The sequence below is a fragment of the Oryx dammah genome, unplaced genomic scaffold, assembly GCF_014754425.2.
Source record: "Oryx dammah isolate SB20612 unplaced genomic scaffold, SCBI_Odam_1.1 HiC_scaffold_11, whole genome shotgun sequence".
Lineage (NCBI taxonomy): Eukaryota > Metazoa > Chordata > Mammalia > Artiodactyla > Bovidae > Oryx > Oryx dammah.
The window spans coordinates 27,845,891-27,871,844 of record NW_024070195.1 but is presented as its reverse complement, the minus strand read 5'-3'; the positions used below and the strand labels follow the sequence as shown (position 1 = coordinate 27,871,844).

Genomic DNA, 25,954 nt, shown 5'->3' with positions numbered 1-25,954 from the left:
GCCAATACTCAGCCATATTGAAAAGACACGAAATAGGCCTAGACGAGTGAAAATTGAAATAAAATATACATATTGTTGGAGCGAGGGGGTTAAAACACACAGTGAAAGAGGGACCAGGTGACAAGTGTGTTGAGGCGGCCACTCTAAAGGTGACGCCAAGCAGTCAGGGCGCACGAAGATGTCGGTGGTGCTGAAGGACAGCGCCACTAATTAGCGCCCGGAGCCGGCTCCTCGCAGAGCCCGACTCGCGCTACTGCGTTATTGCGTCCAGTTCCGCGCTTGCTCCAAGACCACCTTTTCAAATGCATCAGATCATACGATAGCTGACAAGGGGTTAGAATTATTTGAGACCCAGGCCGGGAGCTGGAAAGGCTGCACAGGCTGCTGTGCAGTGACTTGAATTTTTGAAGAGATTTACGGAATAGGCTTCACCAGCTATCCAAGAAAGGCCAACGCTCTCCAGTCACCACAAGATGGGAACTGCGTTCCTATCCTCTCAGAGCCACGGAAATGGTTTTCCTTAGGTGATGTTTGATTGCTCTTGTAGAATTCGGTGTCATTCACCTAAAAACCACAGCTGAATGTATTTTAAACCAAATATTGATCTTTTAGAAGAACAGCAGGGCTCCAAGCAAAAATGGGAGGTAACTTGGGGTTACATCTCTATTGTTTGGCTAAGCTTGATCCATCCCCCTCCATGCGAAGGAATTCAGAATTTAGCTGCTGAGTTTATTCCATTTCCACGTGTCTTTAAAAAAGACCAATTAACTTGGTTGTGCCTCAGAGACCAGGGAGTGTGTCTCTGTGTGTCTGTTTACTCTGAAACGATCAATGTTCATGACAATTTACAAATGGATAGCAAGGGAGTCTTGTGTTAAAAGGCAGTGTTTATCCTGCCGCCGGCCCACGTCCTTCATCTTAGGACTCATTTGTCAAGAACAGCTAAGGAAGTTTCTTGCCTCTATTGTCATGGCAGCACACAGCATTCTAATATCCATAGTTCAAGTCACCTTTGTTCATCAAGAATTGGGAGGACTTTAACTCAAGTGCTCTGCTATATGACCACACTGTGCAATATAGCTCAGATAGAAAAGTCTGTTTCTCTTTTAATCCATGCTTTGCAGGTTACTCACCATATGAAACATGATTTGAAAAGCACAACTTTTTGCCATTGTTTCTCTACTGCTGAGCTCTTGGATAAACTTAAATTACTAATGATTTCTAGAATTTGCAATGGGAGGAAAAAAAAAATAGAGATTCTCTTTTACTTCTCAAGACCCCTGGATGCTCTTCTAGAAAAAAAGATCCCTTAATGCCCTACACAAATTCACCAGGGAGAGGCTGTCCTGTTTACAGTGCTGTGTGTGCGGGTTTGTTGGGGGTAGGGGAGCAGTGGTGTCTCCGTTCTTAAATTTAGCCACTTCTGTTTGCAGAGAACAAAATACCATTTCCCTGACTCACTTTGGTAAGTAGTAGTTACATTGTTTTTGCCTATAATGAAGCCCTATAGCCAAAGAAAGGGGAAGAGGGGCAGCGGCAAGGTAATTACCACCTAGATAAAATATTTGCCACCGCCTCGGAGGTGCAGCTCCCCGCGCGCTCACTCTCGGTTAATGGTGTGCACGATTTTGCCCGCAGCTCCGCCACTCCAACCATCAGAACCAATAATCTTTACTTTACCCTGTGCTCGCGTATCGATAGCTTCTCTCGCCTCCGGCATCGGCTTTGATATGTTAATATTTCTGAGTAGCAAATTCTGCAGAGATCATATTAATGTTGTACGTACAGAGTGGAGCTTTGCCTTCGTTGAATATTCAGATAGTGGGTTTCAAAAGGCATCTCTTGAAGAAATGAGGCTTCTATTTACAGGAGTCGTCTGTGTTTTTAATCATTAAAAAAAAGAAAGAAAGAAAGGAAAAACCACTCTTCTTTTCCCCATGAATCTTCTGAGGCTCCCTCATGGCCTCCTCCCCTTTGTCAGATGCTGGTCCCTTTCATTTCTTGCTCTGAGAATTTAATAGAGGGAGAACAATGTTGATGACGACGATGATGATGATGAAGCTAATAATGAGTGTATCCAGATTGAAATCGCGGGGGTAGGGGTTCAATTGGGTAGGGGCTCCTGGCTTTCAGAAGAGAATGGAGATTAGAAGAGAAGACATAGCTTTTCCATATTTGGGTGAAAAAGTGACATTTTGGCCCTGGTCTTTTTTGTGTGTGAAATCGGGATGGCAAACTCAAAAAAAAAAAAAAAAAAAAGGAAGAAAGAAAAAAATGAAAAAAATGAAGAGGGGAAGCGCCCTTGTTTCGCTTTGTGATCACTCTGCCTTGCAGCCCCAGGCTAATTTCAGAAGCTTAAATACCGCCGTAGCCTCTGGGCCGCGCGGAGAGGGAGCGGACCCGGCCACGGGCAGGCAGGAGCGCTTACCGGATTGCCCGTGGCTACACAAAATACAAACTACTTTGAATCAAAACATTTTTGGGGAATTAATATGATCTGAACTCTGCACGTTTTAAGAGAGTTGGAGTTTGTCAGATCGCTTAGAGGTGACTGGCACGCCAGCGGAGGCATTTACGCTACGGTACAAACATTGTCAGATCTGATTTAATTTAAAAAAAAAAAAAGCTTCCGTGAAATGGAGCTTAGCATCAGCCGCCCAGTCTGCCAATAACAGGGGATGGGCCTGATCGCTCTTCCTGTCTGCAGCCTTCATGGCTGCCCACAGGCGGCTTGGGCAGGAAGATGAACTTTCTTCTGCTTTTTCGGTTTTCGCGAGGGTCCTGAGTTTTGGAACTGGAGTTAGAGAGAGCCTTTTGGCTCTTGCAGCAGTTCTTGAAAGGAGTAAGATTGAAGCGGGTTGAGAAGCCTTGTTCCTCTTCTTTCGTCAGAGCCCAGGGAATCGCTCTTAAATCGTCAAAACTCATTTCTGTGGCTCATCCATTGTGAAAATATTGTCAGAAATACACCAGGAGCTTCACCTGTCTTGCATTACCCAAATACAGATGCTGCAGACCCAGGATTCAGTCTCCTTTAAGAAGTTTAAAATTCATGTAGGAAAGGATCTAGAGGCCTGGTTTGTAGGAAATCTATTTTACGGGGAGGAAGTGCTACTTTTCCATAGCCTACTGCTGCCTCTGTTAATTTCGTTATTGCTTTGAACATCACCAAAAGCCAAAGCACTCTCTGCGCTGGTGAATGGGGATTAATTTCACCCCCTGCTCCCCACCCCCACCCTCCCCACTCCCCGCCAAAACACACCATTACACATCCATCGCCACCTTAAAACAGTAGTTTCTCTATGCAGACTTCCCCTTTCTTTTGTTCTGCGTGGAATCCGCACCCAGAGAAGCGCACTCAGGCCTGGTAATCCAGTAATACCTGTTACTACATAACCTTCTCCTAAACACTGCAACTCGCTGCAGATACAGTATCCTGAGGCCTATTTAATTGCAGTTAAGCCCCTATCCCTTTGGTGTTTGATTACAATTAACATCGGCTTTGCGTGGAGGAAGGGGATTCATGGGGGGTTGGGGATGGAAAAGGTCGAGAGGCTAGAGAGGAAGCAGCCGAGAACGATCCCACCCCACCCCATTTACACGCGCACCTCGCAGAAATGCAGCCGAAGAACAAACAGGGACAGGAAACTCCTGTAATCGCTTACACATTTTTTAATGTGTCAGAAAAAACGAGCGATCACTGGAGATGAAGAACGAGAGAGAGAGAGGGAAAAAAAAAAAATCCCTGCCGTTTGTATTTCTTTCATTTGAATTGTAAACATCTGTTTGGCTGTAAGGCGAACAGAACATTTATTTTGCTCTCAAGATTTGGTCTAATTATGTCAACACCGAGGCGGCGGCGATTGGGGCGGCGCTGCGGCTTTGGAGAGGCTGCGCGCACGGGCCCGCGCCCGGAAGCCCGCCGGGAAGTATTGATCGCACCTGCAGAGCGCGTGGGGCCTCTAGCCATCACCCGCTCGGTTCCGAGACGGGAAGGCACCCAGTGGGGGTGAGTAGCCTAGAGGCAGCTTTAGGGGCTCCAGGGGAGCCGCAGTTCCTGAGAGAGGGTCCGGGCTGTTTCCTCGGCCCTAATTGCCTGGGAGGAGAAGAAAAAGCGCGCCCAGGCAGCGGCGCCTGGCTTTCCGATTCCGTAGCCGCGCACAAAGTGGGCGGAGCCTTGTCGCGCTCCACCGCTTGCACCCAGCTCCGCGGCGGCTTCTCAGCACAATGGTGGGGTTGAGTGGCTTAAACTCAGGATGCTGAGGGCGTGTGCCTCCGTTTTGCCTGTTTACCTCCTCAAGTTAAATAGAGCAGATGTGAGCATCCCACTTTTCAGATGGGCAGACTGAGGCCCAGAACTACTCCCCTAAGGTGGCATGGTTCACTAGTTGGCCAAAGTTTTACTTCTTTCCCGCCCCGACACCGTCCCCGGCCACACCAGGAGAGGCGCAGCTCCCTCCCCGCGCTGTTTTTAGCTTCATAGGATCTGACAAAGTCTGGCAGCTGGAGGATCTGCCTCTCTGTGTTTTGTGCTGGTTTTGCCCCACATACCGTCTTTGGCTGACTTTTCAATATAGCTGTGGCAAAGTTATCCCTTTTATGATAGCCATGTCCTAGACAAGTGACCTTGCGTAGGTGATTTCTTATGCTGTTACTATAGCTACCCATCTGAGTTTGAAGCCTCACTGGAAATAGGAATCTCTATCTCCAAATTTCGATTTTTAAAATAATAAGTCCCGTGGAAGTATTATTGCCTCTGCACAGGGAAAAGAGATGTACTCTTTGGAAAAGAGAGCTGGGCATGAGGACTTTGGCCATGGCAGCAGAGATGCCCCTAACTGGAGTGCTGGATCTAGAATGAATATTGCATGATTAATCAGAGCTGACATGCAGTGCAGGTACCATGAGGAACTTCAGCTAGTGACACTGGGGAGGAACACTGTCCATGGCTTGGCATCCTTGACCCTGTCATGCCTTTCCTTCTTTGAAATCTCATCATTGCCATCTGTAGTCTGGATCCCCTTAGAGATGTCCCACCTTCATTCCAAATGCAAAACTCTAGTTAAGTTGACCTATGACTCTTTTCTTCCTCCTTAAAAAATAAAGCACTGGGAAGAAAGACATCAGGTTCCTCACGCTGCTGTAAACTCTACAAGTTGCCAAATCTTCAGCCAGGACAAGAGAGTTCCCCAAGGCTGCAGCAATGCCAAGTATCAAAGTAACAGAAATTCCCTTTAAAGATGCTGTGACATAAAAAATAAAAGACTCTGGAGTTGATGGCTAATCCTGAATACAAAATAAATCCTCCAGGCAATTTGTGTGTGCATAAAACATATTCTTAATATGCAGCCTGTGTGACTTACCTAATAAATGCTTATTTGAGCATAAGCCAGAAGACTAACCTGGATGCAGGAGAGAAGGCCTAGGGTTCAGGGATTTCACCTTTGGTTAGGTAGCAGACTCAGTGACTTCCTTGAAAGTAGCTGGCTTTTAGCACGCGGGTTCACTTTGTCCAAAGGGAGCAATTTTCCAGTTGGAGAAAGCCCAATTTAACTTTTTTTTTTTAATTTTTAGAAAAATTACAATCTTCTGCAGCTCCCTAAATTTCATGTCTCACCTATCATAGATTAGCCAAGATAGGAAAGTTCTAAAACTATGCCCTTTCCTTTCTTGGAAAACAACACATACACCTATAATAAACTTGAGACCAGTTGAGTGAGATTCCTGTGTCTTCCACTGTGTACTGGCTAGTGTGCAAGAGACGAAGATTTATGCAAGAACATAAATTTGCTAATGATTCATAGTGACCACAGGGAAAGGCTCATTTTCAGGTGAAAATGTGTGAATTTTTAGTAAAAACATTATCATTTCATTTCTTTTTTGCTTTTGGCCGTGTCATGGGGCCTCCAGCAGTGCAAATACAGAGTCCTAACCCACTGAACCTCCAGGGTATTATCTTCTTATTATTCCTGCTTCAGATGAACTCAGTATGACCCAAGTTCTGAAGCTCACCGTGTCATGACTCTTACATGACAATAAAATCCAGATTCACTGATACCTAACTTACTTTCTTATTCATTTCAACTTTTGAGTGGTTGCTTGAGTTTATTTAATTTTGGTTGCATTGGGTCTTTGTTGGGCTTCCCTGGTGGCTCAGATGGTAAAGACTCTGCCTGCAATGTGGGAAACCTGGGTTCAATCGCTGGGTTGGGAAGATCCCCTGGAGGAGGGCATGGGTCTTTGTTGCTGCACGTGGGCTTTTTCTACTTGTGTTGAGCGAGGAACTACTCTTCATTGTGGCGACATAGCTTCTCATTGTGATGGCTGCTCTTGTTGCAGAGCACAGGCTCTAGGCACGCAGATTTCAGTAGCTGTGGCACATGGACTTAATTGCTTCACAGCATCTTTCTGGACCAGGGACCAGGGATTGAACCTGTCTCCCCTGCACTAGCTGGTGGATTCTTATCCAATATGCCATTGGGGAAGTCCTTAAAATACATTTTGCATCTACAAGTACAAAGTGAGAGCATCAGTGAAAGTATACTGGTAGTTTCTAGACCATTGTGTGCAAAGTCACTCTGTCCTGTCTGAGTCTCTTGTGACCCCATAGACTGGAACCCTCCAGGCTTCTCTATCCGTGAAATTCTCCAGGGAAGAATACTAGAGTGGGTAGCCATTTCCTTCTCCAGGGAGTCTTCCTGACCCAGGGGTCGAACTAGTGTCTCCTGCATTACAGACAGATTCTTTATCATCTGAGCAACCAGGGATCCACTTCTAGACATCTGGGGAAATTATTATTATTACTATTATTATTATTGGTTTTAAAATCTTCTCTGAGAATATGAGGTGAAGAAGCACAGTTGAAGTTGTGTTCCCTGCTCCTGAGGCAGGCATTTGTATGTTTTTTTATTATATTGGCTACAAGTTTAATTACCAAGAAAAAGATTTCAAATCTGATCATTGAAACTATTACCTTTCAGATTTCAAACTGAGGGCAAGTTTCCAAACTCTAGCATTGGGAATTTAGCCAAGTGTACATGGCCCATCTTCCAACCTGTAGCGAGCTGGCTGCTTGGATATTCTTATTATCTTCTCTTGTGTTTTGGGGTAGGAGGCATTCAGGGTGATTTATAGCCTTGGAATGCTTCAGGAGAAAGACCTTGGTGGGTGCCAGCACTTTCAGGAGAATCTTGGATAACCCTAGGAAAGCAGGAAGAATTCCAGACAGCACAGGGGTAGAAATCCCCTAAGAGTGGGCAAAGTTAGTCTGTTCTCTGCATCCAGGTCCAGGGCCTCTTTTAGCTTTTTAAAGATCCTCCCAGGTTCCTTAACCCCTGTGCCTAGAAAACACACCTGACTCTGAATGCCACAGACCTGATGGACATAACATTCCATCTGAGCTGCTTTGTCAAAGAAAGGAAGGCAGGTGGTGAGCCCTAGGCCAGCGCTTCTCAAAACTTAAAGAACCACCTGAGGGGCTCGTTCAAATGCAGACTCTACTCAGGATCTGGGGCTGGGCTTTAGATTCAGCATTTCTGACAAGCTCTCAGGAGATGCCAGTGCTGCCAGTTGAGAACCACCCTTTGAGTAAAAATATTAGCCAACACTCTCCTGCCCATTTTTCTTTAATTGTCATCTCTCTCTCTCTTTTTTTTTTCTCATTAACCACATTGAACTTGACCCTTTTCTGGAGATGGGTCTTAAAATTGCCCATAACTCAAGAAATCCAGTGTATGCTCAGAAAATTAACCTTTGAATGTGAACTTGCTACTGAACCTCCAAAGCTCTGCCTTTGGTGCCCGGGGATGCAGCCTTGCATCCTGGGGCTATGCAGTGGTGTGGACACTGGCTCAGGATTTTTGCAATAAAGGAAGGTCTGACAATAGGAAACTTTCCCCACTAATGATTGATGGATTGCTCTGGGTCCTCAGTCTACTTCAGCTGCCTGAAGTTAGGGGATGTTCTCCGTTATTCCTGGAGAACAGAAAAGCTCCAGGGGCTTTCTGGATCCTGGAGACAGAAGGCTTCTACTCCAGGAGCATCAGCAGGGGGATATTGCTTTGGTGATTTTTGCCAACAGTAGTTATCTTTGCTTTGTTCCCTAGTAGTAGTAATAATAACAAGCACAGCAGTACTAGTTGTGGCTAGTGGCTAGTGGCCACTAGCATTTTATACGTTAGTATTACTATGTTCTACTGTTAACTCAAGTTCGTGTGCTCCATGCACAGTTGCAGGGCTTCCTTGCACTGTGGCTCAGCGGTAAAGAATCTGCCTGTAATACAGGAGCCAAAGGAGATGCAGGTTCGATCCCTGCGTCCGGAGGATCTCCTGGAGGAGAAAATGGCAACCCACTTCAGTATTCTTGCCTGGAAAATCCCATGGCCATAGGAGCCTGGCGAGCTACAGTCCATAGTGCTGCAAAGAGTTGGACAGGACTGAAGCGACTTAGCGTGCAGGCATGCACATGTGGGTTGGAAGTATCCGGCAATGAGCACGTGATTGTTAATGGTACCTGGGGACTAAATGACTTTGGTGCCTGTACTTGGCAGATAAACGAGGGAAGAGAGATGGGGGTTCTCAATCATTTTAGAACAGAGCTTTCAAAACTTTTATGTATATAGTAAGTTATGGATACAATTATATCTATTCATTGTGTATATGTGTGTACACACACATACACAAAGCCATGGCTATATCATACCTACCCTTTGTGGGCTAGTTGGTATAGTTTGAGGTTTTTAACTAATTGAAGTGTTTCTCGGTGTGGATGATGGCAAAATGAACATTGGTGGGCCAGCCAGCACTTCAGAGGATGCTAACTTGGGCTAAAATGAAAATCATACCCTCACAAACATTTTCTGTATGATATTTAAAAACCAAAGCTTGAGTGTTACTGGAAGAGACATCTTCAGAGCAGCTTTCTGAGATGACCCAGGTGGTGAATGTATAAGAAAAATCATACTGTGTATTTCCAAATCCTAAGTAGTACCATGATAGTGACTATGTTTTATATAGTTATCAGTATCTGTGCTCATGGTCATTAATATATAATATACTTTTCCCTCCAAAGGTGGCACCTGTGTGGTCAACCCCACAGACTTGTTTTGCTCTGTCCCTGGTCGTCTGTCCCTTCTCAGTTCTACTTCCAAATATAAGGTGACCATTGCCGAGGTGAAGAGACGCCTCTCTCCCCCTGAATGCCTCAACGCTTCACTCCTGGGAGGCATTTTGAGAAGGTAAGACAAAGGAGTTTTCTGATACTGTAGTTTTGAGAGGAGGGGTGTTTTATCCTTTGGCCGCACTGTATGGCACGTGAGATCTTAGTTCCCTGACCAGGGATTGACCTGCACTCTCTGCATTGGCAGCTCGAAGGCTTAACCCCGGGGCGGCCAGGGAAGTCACTGGCACTGTGATCTTCTAACTGTACTGGTACCACACTCCTCAACCCTCAGTCCTTATATCTTCTGTCCCATGTTGAACACCTCAGATGGTCAGGTCTTCTCATTGTTTTCCTCTAAATGTCAACCTGCAAAACCTAGCTTTTGTCTGTTTTTGGGCAGAGCAAAATCCAAGAATGGGGGTCGCTGCCTGAGGGAGAAGCTGGACAGGCTGGGTCTGAACTTGCCCGCGGGAAGACGGAAAGCAGCCAATGTTACCCTGCTCACTTCCTTAGTTGAAGGTAGGACTTTTCAGCACAGCAAAGTAATGATGGAAGGTTAGCAGTTCTTTGAAATTCAGGTTTGTTGATGATGCCATTTCATTTTTGTCTATATGTTACAGACAGTTGATTTACAGGTGAATTTCCCAACTAATTGTGATAGTGATGATTCAGTTAGACTTAATAGGCTTAGATGTAGATTCATAAGCTATCATTTCATTTACTAATCTTAGCAGTAATAGGAAAGATGAAAGCAATGGAAGATTTTGATATTTAGACAAGTATTCCCCACATAACAGCCAAAAAAATGAGCTTTTTTTATTATTGTTTATTTTAAAGTTCAGATCAATCTGGCTTAACTAATTGTTATTCAGTGCAGCATGACCTACAGGATAACCAGTAATCCTTTATAAGGAGTTCACAGCACTCAGTGCATGGTCACGAGTCTGAGAGCACATTGTCTTGATCCTGTAGACATCTCTTAAGGTACAGTGAAGTTCCATAGCTTTATGAGCGAGTGAGCTGACCCAAAAGGCTAACCAATGGGGTAGACACAGAGGTAGAAACATATTCCCAGAAGTTTTTTTTTTTTTTTTCAATTTATTTTTTCTTTTGTGTTTCTTCTGTAAGAACTAAACTTTACATATTCTCGTTCAATCTTCTAAGAAAAGATATCATCGGACATCTTTCACACCTTGTAGAGGAGCCGTTGAATGTCAGGGAGAGTTGTATAACCTAGAATGTTATTGTTTTAAAAATGAATGAAAGAACCTTTTTGCCAAGACTCACCTGCACACACCTCTGACACTTTTCTTGCATTGATTTCTCACTTGTCTATAAGGCAGTGTAGGAGGTGAAAAGTAAGTGAAACACAAAAACAAATATCTTGTCCTTTTCCAGATCATCAACACACACTATTTATTGAACAACTCTGTGAAGTAGTGTGTTCTTGACGTTGATCTTGACAAAATCACTTTGGTGATTTTGCTTTTAACAGGTATCTTTGCTTTACTTCCTAGTTGTAGTAATGATAACAACCACAATATTATTATTGGCCATGAACATTTAATAAACATCACTGACTCAATGGGCATGAGTTTGAACAAACTCCGGAAGATAGTGAAGAACAGGGAACCTGGCGTGCACAGTCCGTGGGGTCACAGAGAGTCAGATGTGACTTAGCAACTGAACGAAAGCAACTGTTATTATATTGTACGTCTTGAACTACTTGCCTGTGTGTGCTGATACTGAGAGCTGACATATGGTAAGGAAGTTGACTCATAATCCACTCATAGGGGTTGGAAGTACTAAAGGGAGAACAAAGTAGAAAAAATGACTCATGGGTTGATTCAAAAGAGAAGCAGATTCCTGCTTAATTTAAGTAAAAACATCATTAAAATTATAGCTACCTAACAAAAGAACAAAAGTATGTTCAAAATATAATAGTGAATTCAAGAATCACATGTATAGAAGAACTTGATTGGTTCTCAAACCCAAATCCACAGTAAAATCAGCCGAGGGCGGTTATTAAAAATCCTTTGACCCCATTCCCAAACCACTTGAAATGGAGTCTCTGGGGGTATGGTGCACATATCTTTTTAAAAACACCCCCTGATATATAATGAGGTTTAAGGATCCTTGATTTAAATGTTCCTTGAGATACTTTTCATGTAGTGAGTATGAAAAGCAAAGACCTAAGAAAGACCTTTATTCACAGTGTCTGTGAATGTGGATATTCACATGCTGGAATGGCAGCACACACAGGCAAATAGTATAAGATGCACAATATAATCACAGTTGTTTTCCGCTAAGTCACATCTGACTCTCTGTGACCCCACGGACTGCGCACGCCAGGCTTCCCAGTAAAACCTTGAGAACCCTAAAAGCACATATTCACATTTCTTCTTGTTGCTTTGTATGGGATTTCTTTGGAAGGAATGATGCTAAAGCTGAAACTCCAGTACTTTGGCCACCTCATGTGAAGAGTTGACTCATTGGAAAAGACTGATGCTGGGAGGGATTGGGGGCAGGAGGAGAAGGGGACGACAGAGGATGAGATGGCTGGATGGCATCACTAACTCGATAGACGTGAGTCTGAGTGAACTCCCGGAGTTGGTGATGGACAGGGAGGCCTGGCGTGCTGTGATTCATGGGGTTGCAAAGAGTCGGACACGACTGAGCGACTGAACTGAACTGAACTGAAACACCAAGTACCCTGTGAGGGAATCCTTGAGCAATGCTACCAGAAAGGGTACAGGTTAAATGTGTGAAATCCTAGGACCAAACTCATGGTTTTGGCATCTACTCTTCCAGGAAACCTCTCTTATCACAAAAATGCCTAACTTGTGTTCTATTCATTTGACCTCTGCTCACAGAGGAGTTACGTCAGCCTTGGATGATGAAACTTAATTTTATTCTTCCCAGATACATCTTACTTTATGTTTTTCTCTTTTAAACTTTTTAATTTTATATTGGGGTATAGTCAATTAACAATGTTCTGACAGTTTCAAGTGAACAGCGAAGGAACTCAGCCACAAGTGTCCATTTTTCCCCAAACTCCCCTCCCATCCAGGCTGCCACATAACATTGAGCAGAGTTCCACAGATACGTCTTACTTTTCACGGGAGGCTTTTGAAATCCCCAAGATATTCACAATGTAGAAAAAGAAATATTTTTTTGTTGAATTCCAGGCCAGGCATTTTGATGGAACTGAAAAAATGAGGTTTAAGGGCAAAAGGACTGTTTGTATCTCTCAACTCTCCACATATTATGTTATGACCTTCAAGTGTGTGTTCTCTCTCTCTCACACATATGCACACACACAGGCACATCTTAAGTTTCATTTATATACTATATTATATACATTAATATGTATTATAGTATTTTTATTCTATTTCATATTTTTGTATTATTTTAGAATGCTAATTGTAGACCCATTACTTTTAAATGTTGAACATAAGCCCACCAAATTTATTTCAAGACTCACTGTTGAGTCACACGTCATGACTGACAGTTTTAAAAACTACAAGTTGTCTTAAAATAAGAGGAGAACCTAATATTTTGTGACCTTGGTCCTTTTGGTGCTAATGTGAATTTGATTTAGTTATTTCAAGCATGTTTTGCTTACATAATTTTAGCTAGTAAATATTAAAACTTTACCATATTTAATAGTTGGTATTCATGGACCTTTCTTTGACCATGTCTTTGGGTAATATTTTTGCCCCTCAAGCAAACATTTTTACAGGAGCCAGCAACATTTTAGATGCATTTCTCCAGAAATTCTAAAATGAGATTTCTAATTGTCAAAAATACTTCATCAGCTTTCCTGTAAACCTCTGGTTTTGTAGGAAAGAATACTAGTTTTTTTCAATCAGTTGGAATTTTTTTTTAACTTTCAATCAAGTTTATTTGCATTTTACAAATACACTGTGATTGTGAATGCTTTTTTAAAAAATATAAATTTATTTATTTTAATTGGAGGCTAATTACTTTACAATATTATAGTGGTTTTGTCATACATTGACATGGATCCGCCACTGGTGTACATGTGTTCCCCATCCTGAACCCCCCTCCCACCTCCCTCCCCATCCCATCCCTCTGGGTCATCCCAGTGCACCAGCCCCGAGCACCTTGTCTCATGCATCGAACCTGGACTGGTGATCCTTTTCACATATGAAAATGGAAAAAATTTAACTTCCTGATGGCCCAATGCATTCAGCAATGGTTCAGCTCTTTCCCATTTTGGTATAGCACTTGAGAACAAGACAAGTAATATCTGATTGGTTTTATTCCTCATTGACCACACTTAGAAATACATCTCCTGAAGGTCCATCTGTGACATTTCAGTACGTCTCTGCTGCTTTCTGGGAATGATTTGAATTCAGCCTTTCCATTGTTGCTATTCTGATAAAAATCACAAGGAAAGAGAGGTATATGGGGATCCAACTAGACTCTCCATGCAGACATGACTTAACCATTGTCAAGATACAAACAATGAACAGTAAGGTTCCTTATGATGGGGACTGAAATTAGCAAATGAAAGTTTATTTATCAAAAAAAAGGAACCAACAACTAACTTGTCCCTAATCTAGTAGTGGTTTCATCATGATATTCCTAGATTTCCATGTTTGCTTTGGGTTTTCAATCATTTAGTTTTTAATTATTTTTATAATCATTCCTTTCTATATTTCTTTTAAATGGAATCACTCTACTAACAGTGCCATCCTAGTATCATTGTCAAATCAATGTATTAGAGTCATTATTTTAGGGACTGTTTTAAGAACATATGAGAGGACTGTTTCATGCAAATTTATAATATTTAAATTATTCACAACTTTGTTACAAATATCATTGCACCTAGTAACCAATGGGATAAACTCAAAAGTGGCTGACTTTTTTCACCTTTTAAAGCTGTTTGAAAGGGGACATTTTAGTAAGGTACATCTTTAGAATGGGGGTTTATTTTTTGGTCCACATGTGCAGATATATTTGATCTACAATAAAATATAAGTATTTGAGTTCAGAATCCTCCAAATGTAATACTAATCCCCTGAATGTAACTGTTTCCTTGTTACCCATATGCCTTCATTTAATAGGGTTTAAATATATAACTAATGGTTGGTACAGCTTCTTTAATCCACTTTATTGCAAGGCTGAAGTTCTTTTTATTTCCCCTTGTTAATCACATTGCTATGACTTCTTCTTGGTCCACTCTGGTATCTATAATACCAAAGAGTTGTCATTCTCTGGAAAATTCAGATTAGACTTGCTTAACCCTATTTACCGGAGAAGGCAATGGCACCCCACTCCAGTACTCTTGCCTGGAACATCCCATGGACGGAGGAGCCTGGAGGGCTGCAGTCCACGGGGTCGCTAAGAGTCAGACACGACTGAGCAACTTCACTTTCACTTTTCACTTTCATGCATTGGAGAAGGAAATGGCAACCCACTCCAGTATTCTTGCCTGGAGAATCCCAGGGACGGGGGAGCCTGGTGGGCTTCCATCTGTGGGGTCTCACAGAGTCGGACACGACTGAAGTGACTTAGCAACAGCAGCAGCGACCCAATTTATTGATCTTCCTGAGATCTTGGGATAATCCCAGACTCTCTTAGAGTGGGAAAAATATTATCTCTGGAAAGCATTCAAAGAATTGGCCAATATTATTATCCTAGTTCTAATATCCTTGCTATATATTTATTATTTATGAATCACCAATTAACTGCCTCCTCTATGTTTTACAATCTTTGCAGTGTTCGTGGTGTTAAAACAAATATGAGGAGTCAGGTATGTAATCATTCTTGCTCATCACTCCCACCTCACTTGAGGTTTTCCAAGATGGTCAAAGTTGCAGAGTGTTGCTGAAGGGAAGTTTTGTTTACTTGAGTGGGGTGCTTTCCTGGGACAGTTTTGCTGAACTTGCAGAAGTTCATGTAGCATTCTCAGGCAACACCAGGAGTTTGAAGCACAGTTTAAGTCCTTAAACATAAATGCCTTGGCTTTCGGTTTGTTATGTATGTGTGCATGCTAAGTTGCTTCAGTCCAACTCTGTGCGACCCTATGGACTGTAGCCTGCCAGGCTACATGGGATTCTCCAGGTGAGAATACTGGAGTGGGTTGCCATGCCCTCCTCTGAGGGTCTTCCTGACCCAAGGATCGAACCCTGTGTCTCTTATATCTCCTGCATCAGCAGGCAGGTTCTTTACCACTAGCGCCACTTGGGAAGCCCTTTTCAGTTTGTCATGGCTAGAGGTCAAATTCTACTCATTAGAAAAGACTCCGATGCTGGGAAAGATTAAAGGCAGGAGGAGAAGGGGACAACTGAGGATGAGATGGTTGGATGGCATCACCGACTCAATGGACATGAGTTTGAGCAAACTCCAGGAGATAGTGAAGGACAGGGAAGCCTGGCATGCTGCAGTCCATGGGGTCACAAAGAGTTGAACGCAACTGAGCTTCTGAACAACATATATATTTTAAAAAACAATATAGGGGGAGGGAAGGGTATAAATATCCATCAGCAAAAGAAAGGGGACCATTTACAAATATGTGTATGATTTCTATTCACTCTTTCAAATCTAAAACCTTTGTTGCTGTTGCTTCCTTCTTAGTTAAAAAGAAATCAGTAGGCTTCCAGACCCTATCCTGTACACCCCCTATAATATCACTTTTGACATTTTGTCTGACTTTGGGTCGGTTGCTTAACCTGACTAAGCTTCATTTTCCTTATATACAGACAAAGGTCATACTATCTGTAATGGTTAGGGTAGTGCTATCTGTTATAACAGTTAATTTCCAAATTTTCAGGGGCTTAACACAATAGACTCTTGAGAGTCCCTTGGGCTGCAAGGAGATCCAACCAGTCCATTCTGAAGGAGATCAACGCTGGGATTTCTTTGGAAGGAATGATGCTAAAGCTGAAACTCCAGTACCTTGGCCACCTCATGCGAAGAGTTGACTCATTGGAAAAGACTCTGATGCTGGGAGGGATTGGGGGCAGGAGGAGAAGGGGATGACAGAGGATGAGATGGCTGGATGGCATCACTGACTCAATGGACGTGAGTCTGAGTGAACTCCGGGAGTTGGTGATGGACAGGGAGGCCTGGTGTGCTGTGATTCATGGGGTCACAAAGAGTCGGATATGACTGAGTGACTGAACTAAACTGAACTGAACTAACACAATGGAAGCTTATTTCTCAGTCTTCACAGATGACATGAGTGTTCCTCCTCGGGACCCTTCCTTCCTCTCATAGTCTCATTCAGGGGCCAGAATCCTTCTGCCTCTAGCTATGCCCTCCTCTAGGTTCTCGAAGCCCTGTGCATTCAGCTCACAATAAAGAAAGATCAGATGGTAAAAGGACACAGCTTCCTACCTACTTGGCCAGGAAGTAGCCTACACTGCTGCTGTCTATGTTCCATGATAACTAGTCCCACGACCATACCTAATTCCAGAGGTGGGTGTGAGATATGCTAGAAAATGTCATGTCCCGAACCTTCTTAGCAACAACTCTGTAGTGTAAAAGAAAGGACAGACCTTGGACGGTCCAGCACCCCTTTCTTCCATAACATCTGCCTTGTATGTCTTTTGTAGCATTAAATCCATTTGCTAAACACTTGATGTCATGGGGGACAGAGGCAGCTGTTAAAAATTAGTACCTGTCCTCTCGTTTTTCTCTCCCTAAACAACAGTATTACTTCATAGCAGAATTTACTCAGAATCATAAAACTTTAGCCCTGGAGGGAAATGGAAGACTGAGTAGTCCAAGGCACTAAGTCATAGTACCTCTGGTTAACAGTGTGTTTCTGGAGTCAAATAACCTTGTATGAACCCACTTCTACCACTTACCACTTGCTAGCTGTGTCCTATAAGCAAAGACACACAGCTTCTCTGAGCATCAGTGTTAAGAAGTGTTAATAACAGTTCAGTTCAGTTCAGTCACTCAGTCGTGTCCAACTCTTTGCAACCCCGTGGACTGCAGCATGCCAGGCTTCCCTGTCCGTCACCAATAACAGTACTCTCCTCATAAGATAGCCATGGGAGTGAAATCAGGATGTTTGCAGAGTGGTTCACAGGGTTCCCAGCACAAAGTCAGTGTCAATTAAATTTAGTGATCATTATTCTCAAATGAGAAAACTAAGGAAGGTACAGTGAGATTCACCGTTTTGCACAGGATTATGAGAACAGCAAGGAGGAGAATCCAGGTCTGGTTTGCAACATTATCATGTGTTTTCCACTCAGATTTATGCTCAGTTCAGTTCAGTTCAGTTCAGTCACTCAGTCGTGTCCGACTCTTTGCGACCCCATGAATTGCAGCACGCCAGTCCTCCTTGTCCATCACCAACTCCCAGAGTTCACTCAGACTCACGTCTATCAAGTCAGTGATGCCATCCAGCCATCTCATCCTCTGTCGTCCCCTTCTCCTCCTGCCCCCAATCCATCCCAGCATCAGAGTCTTTTCCAATGAGTCAACTCTTCGCATGAGGTGGCCAAAGTACCGGAGTTTCAGCTTTAGCATCATTCCCTCCAAAGAAATCCCTGGGTGATCTCCTTCAGAATGGACTGGTTGGATCTCCTTGCAGTCCAAGGGACTCTCAAGAGTCTTCTCCAATACCACAGTTCAAACGCATCAATTCTTCGGCGCTCAGCCTTCTTCACAGTCCAACTCTCACATCCATACATGACCACTGGAAAAACCAGAGCCTTGACTAGACGGACCTTTGTTGGCAAAGTAATGTCTCTGCTTTTAATTTATGTTAGTGATACAGATTCTGAACAGTTGCATTGCTGAATTACTTCTGAATTCAGCTGTATATTTATAGTTATAGTTATAACAGTGTAACAGTGTAACCAAGGAATAGAAAGAAGCTGGCCTGTTTTTCACTATGGATTGGACATCCCATGTTGGTAGGAATCCTGAGCATGTTTGTTGAGCTTTCTTGTCCATTTTTTTTTTTTTAACATCCTGATATACCATCTGCTGCCACTTAATCCCTCAAAGTTAAGATGACATTAAACCTTGGTTCTTTCCATTTTTCTGGAATAATTATAAAAAGTATCTCTTGTCCTTTCAAGAGGATGCCAATCTAGTTAGACTGTCTTACAAAATATTTTCTTTCCACTTCAGCCAAACCAACCAAAGATAGGAGAAAGGAGTGCTATCAGTTAGTGCTATTTCCCTTTGTCTCTAATCTTGAGTCTGTATGACTGCATTTCCAAGAAAACAGGGAAAAGAACCATCAACTTGACAATGAATTCTTTTCCTTTAAAAGAGATAATAGGGAGCAGATTTTTTTTCTATTAATCCATGGCTGTTTGGAAGAGGTATTGTTCACTATTTGAGGCTTCAAAACACCAAAATCCTTTAGTATCATTAATAATACACTCACAGGGTACGCTCAGGATTGTTTTCTCTTTAGGACAAAGCTGATATTACCATGATATTCACACAAGTACCACAGTGGATTTCTCTGGGTATGTGGAGTTTAAGGGTGAGCTCCAGGGACTCACAGCATGTGAGTAGGCCTGAAAGGACCAGCATCCTGATATAACGTCTCCACCACCCACTCCAGATGTATTTCCACTTTAGTCCCTCCTCTGGGATAGCAAGGTCTAGCTTTCTTCTAAAACTGTATATGATTAAAGAAAGACCATAAATTGACTCCTTGTTATATTGTAACTGTTCTCATTGGTGCTCGTTTTGGTCATATGATCAGCTAGAAAAGCCCAATCACTAGGGGACCCTGCTATCCCCTTTTGCACACACTCTGGCATTGACCGTGTCTTCTTGGGCACAGTTTTGCATTTCAGAGATGCCAGTGGAATTGGACTCAATAAGTAAATGCTAGTGCAGCCTATGTTAGTCAGTCATTTTAAGGTCTTTCTTGGAAAATGGCTCTTTTTCAGACTAATAGGTATTGTCTTATCTGTATATTTCTTATTCTAAGTCATGGAATAGTTTCTATCTGAGAGACTCTGCTTTGACTATTGATAGATAACAATCCGATAGCCTTGTCTAATATTTGAGACCTAATATTTATCAGAATTGTCAATGATTGGTCTCAGTGTCTTATATTATCCATAAATAGACACAATCTCAGAGGAATCTTCTTAAATTGTTTGCTTACTTCCTAACAGTACTTCTCTGACCTGAATCTTATGGTTCTTTCATTTTCAGAGAGAAAGGTGTTTACATGTAGGGGTAGAGGAAATAGGCTACTACACTCATGCCTTTGTGTCTGACTGTGTGCTTGTGGGGTCCTTAGAGTCCTACTCCTATTCAGGCACAAAAAGTCAAGTTTATCCAAGCCTTTTTGGCTCAGTCCTTCCCTACCCCTTAGGTCCAGCTTAGTATTCACTCTCATGAATCGTGATGCTCCCTTGAAAGCATGTCTCTTCATTACTTTTCTAGGTTCATTTCTGTTTTCTACTATACTCTCTTTCAAAGTTTATGCCAACAAATATGCTTTTCAAACACTCCTGTTTCTGCTTATTTCCATTGTTTAGATTTATCAAAATTTGTAGGTATTCTAATAAAACTAAACTGTATAATTCCTAGTGATGTCTAATGCCCATTGAATAGTAGTGGAAGTTTTGAAATTGCTTAGGTTTTAATTTGCAACAAATATTTGAGTTTTGAATAAAAACTTTCTAAGATCTAGGTCAGAGAGTAGTTTTGTTTTTAATTACTATAATGTTAAATAGATAATTTATATAGATGGTAAAAACCCAAAAGTTACAAAAGAGTGAAATAGCTTCTTTTCACTTTATCCTTCATTTAGTTCCCCTCCTGGAAGAAAGAAATGTTATTGGTTTCTCTGTTTTCTTCCAAAGAGATGTGTGTGTGTATGTGTGTGTTTATTGTGTGTGTGTGTTTATTGTGTGTATGCATAGTTTGGGTTTTCATTTTAAAAATTATAGCAGTCTAAGCCAATGGGAATTTGCTCTATGTCTCAGGGAACTCAAACAGGGGCTCTGTGTCAACCTAGAGGAGTGGAATGGGGAGGGAAGTAGGAGGGAGGTTCGACAGGGAGGGGACATATGTATACCTATGGCTGATTCATGTTGATGTTTGACAGAAAACAACAAAATTCTGTAAAGCAATTATCCTTCAATTAAAAATAAATTATTTTTAATAAATAAAAAATATATAGCAATCTATACATACTGTCCTACACATTTTTTCACACCTTATCTTAGTGTTCTTTTTATTTCAGTTCTTGCAAGTTGTTCATTCTTTTAAACATTCACAGTATTCCATTGTTTAAATGCATCGTATTTAACCAGTACTCCACTAGATATCATATAGGAGTTTTTAATCTTTGTCTCTTACAAACAGTGGCACAATGGGCAAGCTCACATTTATATAAATAATTCTACAGATATGCAAGTACATCTATTCAGTGCATTCCTAAGAATGTGTTATAGGATCAAAAGATATTTGCATTTGTAATTTTGGGAGATTACTGGAAGATTGCTCTTTACGGTAGTTTTAAATTTACAGTTTTGTCAGTGATGGAGGTAAAAAGTATCGATATGCGAGTACCTCCCTCTATACACTAGTCCAAACCGGGTACTATCAATTTTTTGATCTTTGCTAATTTGATTGGAAAAAAATAAACTCCATCTTTTATGAAAGAGATTGAGTATATTCTTAGGAGAATTTTATGAGCGTTTTTGTCTCTTCACTTTGTCCTGGTGGGGTAATTTTTGACATTTCTCTCATTTGTTTGTAAGTGTTCATTATATACAAGGAAAACAGGTTGTATGTCTCTGATATGAGTTGCAAAGCCTCTCCACCCCGTCTCTGGTTTGTCTGTTTGCTGTTATGACTTTTTTTGTTTGGTTGCTTATTTGTTCAGGTCAATATCATACAGAAATTTTTTATATTGATATAATCATATTTCTCACATATTTTATTCCATAGCTTTTAGCTTTTATTATAATACTTTGAAAGCCCTTTTTTTATTCCAAGATTATAAAATATTTCTCCTACATTATCTTCTAATTACTTTGTGGATCTATACTTTAAATCTTTGATCCATCTAGAGGTTTTTTGTTGTTGGATGTATGATATAATTTTATTCGCTTTTTTGGCCCAGATGGCCAGCCAGTTGTCCCAACACCTTTTATTGATAATTCATTTTCTCCTACTGTTATGATAAGCAAGTTTTGTCTTACATTAAATCTCCTTATACAAAAGTACTTTTTAATAGACTGATGACTTTTTCCCCCCAAGAATGCTATGTCTCCATTACCATCACATCGCCGTTTTTGGTTCTAGAGTGTGTTCTGGGTTAAAGCCAATAAGGCAGAACGCAGAGAACCCAGATAGACAGAGGTCTTTACAGTTTAATATTAACTCTGTAGCGACTGCTTTCTTTTGCATAAGCCACAGAATCCTGGTTTGGGGGAAGGTGTAAAGTTCCTTCCCACATAATGCTTTCCTTTCAACTTAGGACAGTAATTCTCAAACCTGGCTTGAGAGGAGGTCAAGAGGTTTCAAAAAATGCAGATGCCCTGGCTCCAGAGATTAAATGATGTAGGATGAAACCCTGATGTGTGTATGTGTGAGTGTGTGTGTGTGTGTGTGTGTGTGTGTGTGCACTTGTATATATACGTATTAAACAGACTCCCCGGTTGTGGGAATAGCAAAGGTTGAAAAACACTACCTTTAAATTTACCTATTTTATTAAATGGCTTCACTGATACAATGATATACTCTGTTTTTTTTTTTATTTCATTCTTTCTAGCAATTCTCTTTTGTTCTAATTTTTCACTTATATCTTTGTAAAGGGTACCTCTCAAGACTGTTATAATTTGCCAATGAAATATTTGAAAGCTTTTCCATTTAACAAATATTTACTAAGTACCTATTATGAATCAGATACTGTACTAAGTACAGGGCATGGAATGGGGAATAAAACTATCACTTTGAAAACAAAGTATTGGTATTGAAACAAAATCATCATTAAATAGAGACACTACCACCTTATAAGACCCTTATCTATAACCCAGGTTGTATGATATATAGTGTTACAGAATGCACTCCTTTCAGAATCGTTCTGGATGCCTATAACAGATACATTAAACCTGTTCTTCAGCTTTAGGATTTATTGCAGCTTGATGTTATAAGATAACTTATTTAATATAATATCTTATCCAGATTTGAAAATATTCTCAAATTTGCTTTCCAATAGGTACTTCTTGGAATAATCCCAGAGATAGATTTGAATGTATTATTTTCCATACATGTAATTAAAATTGAAATCGTAGATATGTGAGTAGAATTTAACACATATGAATTATTGCTTTCATTGAATACTATTGAGTATTACAGTAAGAAGTTAAACCTAAATAGGTTCTAAGGCAATGTAGTTAGTGACATTTGGTGAGAATTATCCAGTGAATAATAATGTAGAAGTATCTTTAGTACAAACTAGTTTTAGATATTTATTGATAGTTGTCTAAAATATATTTACCTCTAAAATACAGTAATTTTAAAGGAAGAAAAAGTCCTTAATGACTGGATAAAAGGTTGAAATCAGATGTGTTCATTTCTATTTTAAAACTGCATTTAGATACAAAGGAAAAGAATATATGTATACATATGGCTGATTTCATGCTTGTTGTACAGGAGAAACTGACACAAGACTGTAAAGCAATTATACTCCAATTTTTAAAAATCTTTGAAAAAGATGCATTTAGATCTACTTCAGGTAAAATATTGGGAAACCCAGAATGCCAGGAAAATGAGCAATTCACTTTCTTCAAAAAACATTTTTCCATTAACTGTCCATTTCTGGGCTGCATCAATAATTGCCATTTACATTTTTTCTAATATTTACCCTTCAGTTTGTTTGTTTGTTTGCCTTACAGTGTGAAAAACGAATGCCCTGAAACCAGGGAGCAAATTCTCTCTTTATGTTCTTCCCGTATTCTGTAACTTTGCTTGTACCAACTTTTGGAAAGAGATCCTTAGCGTGGGTCATCAACTGCTGCTGTTCCTGCTAAAAAATAAAAAACCCTGAGTGGTTTCCCCTTTTTTGGAAGGGGAGGATGGCACTCCTTGGCCTAGAGAGCCTAAAGCCTTGCACTGAGAATACTCTAAGCTCTCTTACTATCCCCATGTAACCTACTTCTAAAATAGTAATTCTTGCAATGGCATGAAATAACAATGGACGTATTTGCCAAAGTTACTGTGTTGCCTCGGTGGTGTAAAAAAGTGGGGGTGGGTTATTACTGGTTTGTCAGGTGGCACAATGCATTGAAATAAAGGAAGAGATTAAATCCTCTTTGGAAAACAGCCGCCATGGGGCAGCCTACCTCGTCATGCGCAGAAATGAGGCAACAGCAGCCATGTTTGCTGTATGGGATATAACCCTTCAGGGATCACTCTGCCACCCCAGGTTACTGCACTTACTTGTTCACATGGGTACTTCGTCCCCCCACAGAGACAGAGAAGCTCGTAGATCTTTATTGTTACCAATCGGTTGAATCCCCTAATGTCTTATTCACATGCTTTTCTGCTCCCCATATTTCATTTTTCTTAAACCTGTTGACTCTGTGGTGCCTGTGGTACAGGATTGAACTATAGATTTGTCATTGTTCCTGAATATCATGTGTCTTTCAACTCACGGACCCATTTAGTCATTCATTCTTGGGTTTTCACACCCAAAGCTTTGTGGCACAGTCCACACGTTTTAACTAGTACGCATCAGTGTCTTCACTCGCCACTTCTTCTGATGTAGCATCGCTGTACATCCAGTAACAATGTTACCTCGCAAGCAGGAGAAAGCAGTAAACAGAGCTAAGGGAAGAAAGAATCTGGCTGTCAGTGCAAATGTAAATAGCACCTGTTCCATCCAACCTGTTTTTAAAACTTCCGCACGGTGAGAGCTTTGCATAAAATGACCCAGATCCTCAAGAATCAGGTTTTAGCACAAAATTAAGAGGCATGCTGCCATTCCCCTGTACTGTTTCACTCCTCCTCCTACTGCACAAACAGTAGAGGAAAAAAATGTATTGTACATATATCCATGTATATATATATGTTTGTGTGTATCTATAACAGTCTCTTAAATTTTTATTTAAATATCAATTTCTGGGTGAATACTGCAATATGAAGACATATCAACTTATATAACTCGACTTGCTGTACAAGGATGAAGTTGTGAAAGGTGTTTGTGTTAGTTGCAAAATACTTCTGAGTCCTAAGGTCACATGAGTTTGTTCTCTGATCAGGTACTATAGCCATTCTTTGCTGGGTCAAGCTTTAAGATTTTTTACCTCACATGTGAAATTTCTTGAATTATCTCCCTTCTGTCATTTTCTTAGAAAAAGTCATCATCCTACGTGGCATTACAATGTCCTTTTTTTAAACGATTTTTTTTAATGTGGGCCATTTTTAAAGTCTTTATTGAATTTGTTACAATATTGCTCCTTTTATATTTGGTTTTTTGGTCACGAGGCATGTGGGATCCTAGCTTCCCGACCAGGGATCGAACTTGCACCCCTTGCACTGGAAAACAAGGTCTTAACCACTGGACCTCCAGGGCCATCCCTACAATGTCCCTTTTGAAAAAAAAAAACCTTTGTGCCTTTTCTTCTGTCAAATAAGCACACATTTTCTTTCCTAATTGGTTAGGGTGATCAACTCCTGTGATAAGCACTTTTAAAATATTACTCATACCTTGCAGCTTTATCCAAAAGTGTGACCCTCCAATAATTAGCACTACCCAAACTAGTCAAGATAGAGACCTTTTTTTTTTATCCATTTTGTCATTTTTCTATTTTGAATAGAGGAAAAATGATGTTTTCTACCACATGAATATAAAAGTCTTAACTTAAGACCTGCCGCTGCTTTGAAAGAGACTAAGGGGAAAATTATGACTGGATCATTCACAAAGCGTTATCTGATCTAGCATTTTACCACATTATCATATTTTTATATTAAATTAGACTCTTCCAAGGCCTAGAACAAGGCTTTTCAGGTTTGGGGAATGAAAAAAACTGTTAAAGACTCAGGGAATGAATGAAAAGGATGAATTGCAACATTCTTGCCTCATAGTAGCATAAATACAATTTAAACACACTTCTATAAACGGAAGTCTGATTTTGATGTATGGTTAATATTTGTACACATTGACACTTCAAATCAGTGGAGCTGTCCATAGGCTAAGTGTGCCTTTCTCTGAAATAAACAAGAGCAGGAACCCTACCAATTTCCATTAGTTCTATGGGCGTAAATTATATAACTAAACCATCATTAAAGAACCCTTCGTCTTGTTCCTTCTTCTCCTTAAGACAGATAAGGAGAAACCTTTGAGATAGAAGCTTTCAAGGAAAAAAATCCCACAAACAAATATTGAACATTATTATTTACATTTTTTACAACTAAAGATCCTAAGGGGAAAAAAATGTATCTAAGAAAAATTTAAGGGAAAAGTACTCTCAGGATTATATTTTTTCAGCTCTATACTATCCTAAAATGTTTTTTTGTTTTCTGTTGCTGATAATTTTGGGGTCATTTTTATAAATATGAGCTTCCCAATCTGAAAGATTAATATTTCTCTTTGTTTCTAGAGGAAAAAAAATAGTATCTTTACTAAGGGATGTTTCATTGAAATTAGTTAGCCTATTATGTGTATGTATCTATAAACTTTTCTTCCTTCTCTGTAGTAATATTAATCATTTTTATTTCTTCCTGGTATTGATTTATTAACTACTATTTATTCTATGAATATAAAACAGAATCAAATACATTGCTTTGGCCAATCACCAAACAAGTGTCATGAGGTTTGAC

General features: G+C 40.7%; 1 protein-coding gene across 1 annotated transcript in view; it reads left to right on the top strand.

Moving 5' to 3' along the window:
• Positions 1–25,954, top strand: part of TFAP2D (transcription factor AP-2 delta) — a 60,118-nt gene that overhangs the window by 6,451 nt on the left and 27,713 nt on the right. Inside the window, exons 4-5 of the mRNA XM_040249479.1 lie at positions 9,068–9,233; positions 9,558–9,676. Of these exons, the coding sequence (XP_040105413.1) occupies positions 9,068–9,233; positions 9,558–9,676 (285 nt within the window). The remainder of the gene's footprint in view (positions 1–9,067; positions 9,234–9,557; positions 9,677–25,954) is intronic.